Source organism: Echinococcus granulosus (genome assembly GCF_000524195.1).
Source record: "Echinococcus granulosus chromosome Unknown EG_S00022, whole genome shotgun sequence".
Classification (NCBI taxonomy): Eukaryota; Metazoa; Platyhelminthes; class Cestoda; order Cyclophyllidea; family Taeniidae; genus Echinococcus; species Echinococcus granulosus.
In genome coordinates this window covers 964,271-967,917 of record NW_020170402.1, presented here as the reverse complement: position 1 = coordinate 967,917, position 3,647 = coordinate 964,271, and the positions used below count along the sequence as shown (strand labels likewise).

The 3,647-nt window shown below is 40.1% G+C and overlaps 1 protein-coding gene across 1 annotated transcript in view; it reads left to right on the top strand. All coding sequences in view use genetic code 11, as the record gives it.

The window, feature by feature from the left end:
- The window catches only part of EGR_03949 (hypothetical protein), a gene marked incomplete at both ends in the record, with an annotated part of 4,126 nt that extends 2,566 nt beyond the window's left edge, over positions 1-1,560 (top strand). Inside the window, one exon of the mRNA XM_024493198.1 lies at positions 1,315-1,560. Within this exon, the coding sequence (XP_024352470.1) occupies positions 1,315-1,560 (246 nt within the window). The remainder of the gene's footprint in view (positions 1-1,314) is intronic.
- Between the last annotated feature and the right edge of the window lie 2,087 nt (positions 1,561-3,647).

The window sequence follows — 3,647 nt, the reverse complement described above, 5'->3', positions numbered from 1 at the left end:
GTATGTCTTCACAAAAGCCACATGATCATTAGTATAACATGGAAATTTTTTGGTAAATTGGCGAGAATTCCCTTGTTTCCATCCAGGTAATGAACTGTTGCACTTTTGACTCACATTTTCGAGATTAACTTTTCTCTATAGCTGAACCAAGAAAAAGTCTGTTGCTTCCACCCAAATCTTATGATTTCCCGTCTCCTTTTTAGATAAAGCAAGGGTCTAATTTTCCAGAATTTTCGTGATGCCTAAGTAACAGTAGAGCAAGATAAATACTAAAGTACGCGGAAATTGCGTCATCAAGATTTTTCTATAAAATGCTGAATTATTTAAACATAAATGCCTTTCCACTCCAGCTTTCTTTATAATTGTAAATCTACTGCAAATTCTTGTTTTTTTTTATTAATATGATAATTGTTTGTTAAACTCTCGGTTTTGGGGACCAGTCCAAAAGGGTTTCCTTGATTTCCTTCATCCTTTCATCCTTACTTTCTTGGTTTATGGATCCCACGACTACCACTAATGCAGCGCCCGAGATCTCTCCATAAAAGGATGAAGAGAATACTCGGACTGAATATGTAATTCTAGCCTACAGCAGAGTCTAACGCTACTAACTTGGCTCAGAGTCCGGGTCGCCCAGAGAAGGCAGGATTGCGGAGCTCCTAAATGAGTGGTCACTTACGAAAACTGGAAGTAAAGAAGCCATCGAAGCATTACGATTTGTCTTAAAAGCGTGAGACTGTATGTTCATTTAACCAACAAACCTCGATATAATCAAGTCAAAGCTGCAATGTTTCATAACCATGGTTTCCGTTCCTCCAAAAACTCTTGTCTCACCTGTTCCGAGCGCTAAAATAACATAGCCAGAAATGTAACTCATTGGATGAGAATTTAATTATTTTTTGGTACACTTTAACTATTATGAAACAAGAGTACACCAGCAACTTCTTTTACCCTTAATTAGCCATAATTAGACATTAAATGCAGAAGGAGGAGGAGCAGGGTAGAGCCATGAGGCAGCATTAGCACCATAGCTGTTATAAATGTATCAAAAAGGCTGGCGAAAGGAATGGATATCAAGCGAAAATTCGGAAACTGACGGGCTAATTAGAAAAGCGTACTTTTACAGTCACTTCGTTTGCGTGCATGTGCTTAAACGCGCGAGATATCAGAAGTTGTGTAAAATTGGTACCAAATCTGTCCGATTTACAGAAGACAGGGTGTATCGTTTAATTGACTAATTTCAATCCGCTTTTGATTGTAGCCCGTCCCTTGCCTCCTTCTAATTCCGTCCATCAATCTGTTTTCGCTCTAATTCAGTTCAGACGGTCTAATTTGGGTTTTACTCTGTCCCACAATTATCAGCTGTGCCTATTATACTTGTTTTTAGCATTAACAACTGGATTTAGTTCATCACAAAATCTTTCATCGACTAGCAGAAAATCGTATCTCAAAATGCCAAATCATTGTCATCATCAAAACGCCACACCTGAAATGGTGTGCTGTTGTTGTTGCTGTTACTTCACAAAAAAAAATAAACTAGTCACGATCGAGCTATCTTTTTAACACTGTTTAAGCCTTCGTAAACAGGAGCTAGAGTGTAGAAAAACAAAAAGTACATCTTTCAATAGGTGAAATGCGATAAATACAGAGAGGCGGTGGATGATGACACTGGGACCGGTCCAGGTGTCAAGTAATGTAGTCACACCTGCAAGTAGAGAAAAAAAGAGGAGAACATGACATGCTGTCCCAAAACACTATCCACTTCTTCATTTACTCACATACCTCCCGCCTTACCTCCATCGCCACCCACCCACGAATACCCTGAAATGACTCCTCGCCACGGCACACCTACAAATTAGCATGTCAACACAGCCTGCCCGTGTGTGAGCCACAACTGCCATCTGTTCTCGCCTTGTGGTGCACGTGATTTGGACAATTAATCCGCCCCTTAAAAGAGCGCGAGAGAGGGAGTGAGATTTAGGGGTGAAGGTGTACTCCCTGAGGTACCTTCCTCAAAACAGATTGGAACTACTTTAAAAGCGACTCTTCATAGTAAAGGCCACTGCAATCTGATGCTGATTATTGCTCTCTCGTAGGCATCTAATTTGCACTCTGACTCACCGGGTAATTAAATCGGTCAGAAAAACAATAAAAACATGTAATAAATAGTAAACATGTTTATTTGTGTGTGTGCGTTTAAAAAGACTAGTGATTAAGGGGAATCACGTAGGAATCTCTCTTCACCCACTTTCCGGTGGCTTTTCAAGGTTGGTCGTGCACGCATTGAACCATTTGATGAGCTAATTTTGGATAAGATATACAAATATTCAAGAGATAATACGGCATCGTGATTGTATTCAAGTGGAGAACTCCACTTGACTAGACAGTAACACCTAGGTCTGGCAATTAGCTGGGCCAGTCCGTGGATGATTTTATCCGGGCCTAGAATAAATCATGCATGAAGCGATGTTTGAACCAGTCTAGTATCTGAATAGAAACTGTTTCTTTACTCGCACATCCAGCCGCAGTGAGGTCATCTAAAAATTAGAATATTAGAAATTTCTCTGACTCACATGCAAAGATATGACACCTAAGAGACATTATTCTTTGAAAAAATTTCTGTGATATACGGTATACCATAAAGTCGCTAGTACAAGCCACAGTTTCCGCATGGTTAAAAAGGAAGTATTATTCGTTTCCTGATCATAAATATAACGGGATTAATTGCCGGATTTCTCCTACCATCAGAGATGATTCTGGCAATTTTTCTCCGAAGGCTTCCAACGTGGTAAACAATGGAATTTGTTATACTTAATCACTTAAAATGAGTGAAAAGGTGGCTCTTGAATGGGTAACTTATAATTCAAAAACAAGTAATGAAACGGTTTCCAGTGTCACATATATGTGACGACAAGTTACCTGAGTCTGTTTCAGGCACATTTATGACATGCTACTCATAAGATTACGGTAACCGATAGAGTGCCGCAGCATTGATAGAGTTACAATCAGGGAGCTAGGTACTGAATGTTCTTAATCTAAGTGCAACTAGTCAATTTTGGTGGTTCAAGTTCTGGTACCGCATTATTGCAATGAGGCATATAGGCTGTGGTGCCTCAATGTATCCTAGGAACCAGGCATTTAACGTATTAATGATGTAGGTATTTTGGGTGGAGCGGCAACACACCACGGCAGTTCAGTATTCACATCAATCCCCCGTTGATTATGCAAGATGTCCAATGAAATGGTTACAGATGTGCGCTATTTATTTTGTAATTTATTTGTCCTTCCTTTAGTATATCGATCATTCCCAATCAGTTCTGGCGCTTATTTATAAGAGGCGTAAAATGTCCACTGAAGGACTCCTAATGTATGCTGTAGTTGTAATAATCAGCTCTCAGACAAATAGTAGGACGTTTCTCACCATAACAGACACCACAATTACACTAGCAGACAGCGCGTTTTGCATATAAGGATTCGGAAAAAGCCCATACTAGCCTTACCCTACCAGATCTAGGCTCACCTGTCAAACCTCATCCATCAAGCGCCAGTAGTCCCCATTGTTATCACAATCGCTCATGCTTCCCAGCCTCCTCAATTGTCTACACCGTAGGTCTAGACGGATCATGCATTTGAGCAATACTGATGCCCAC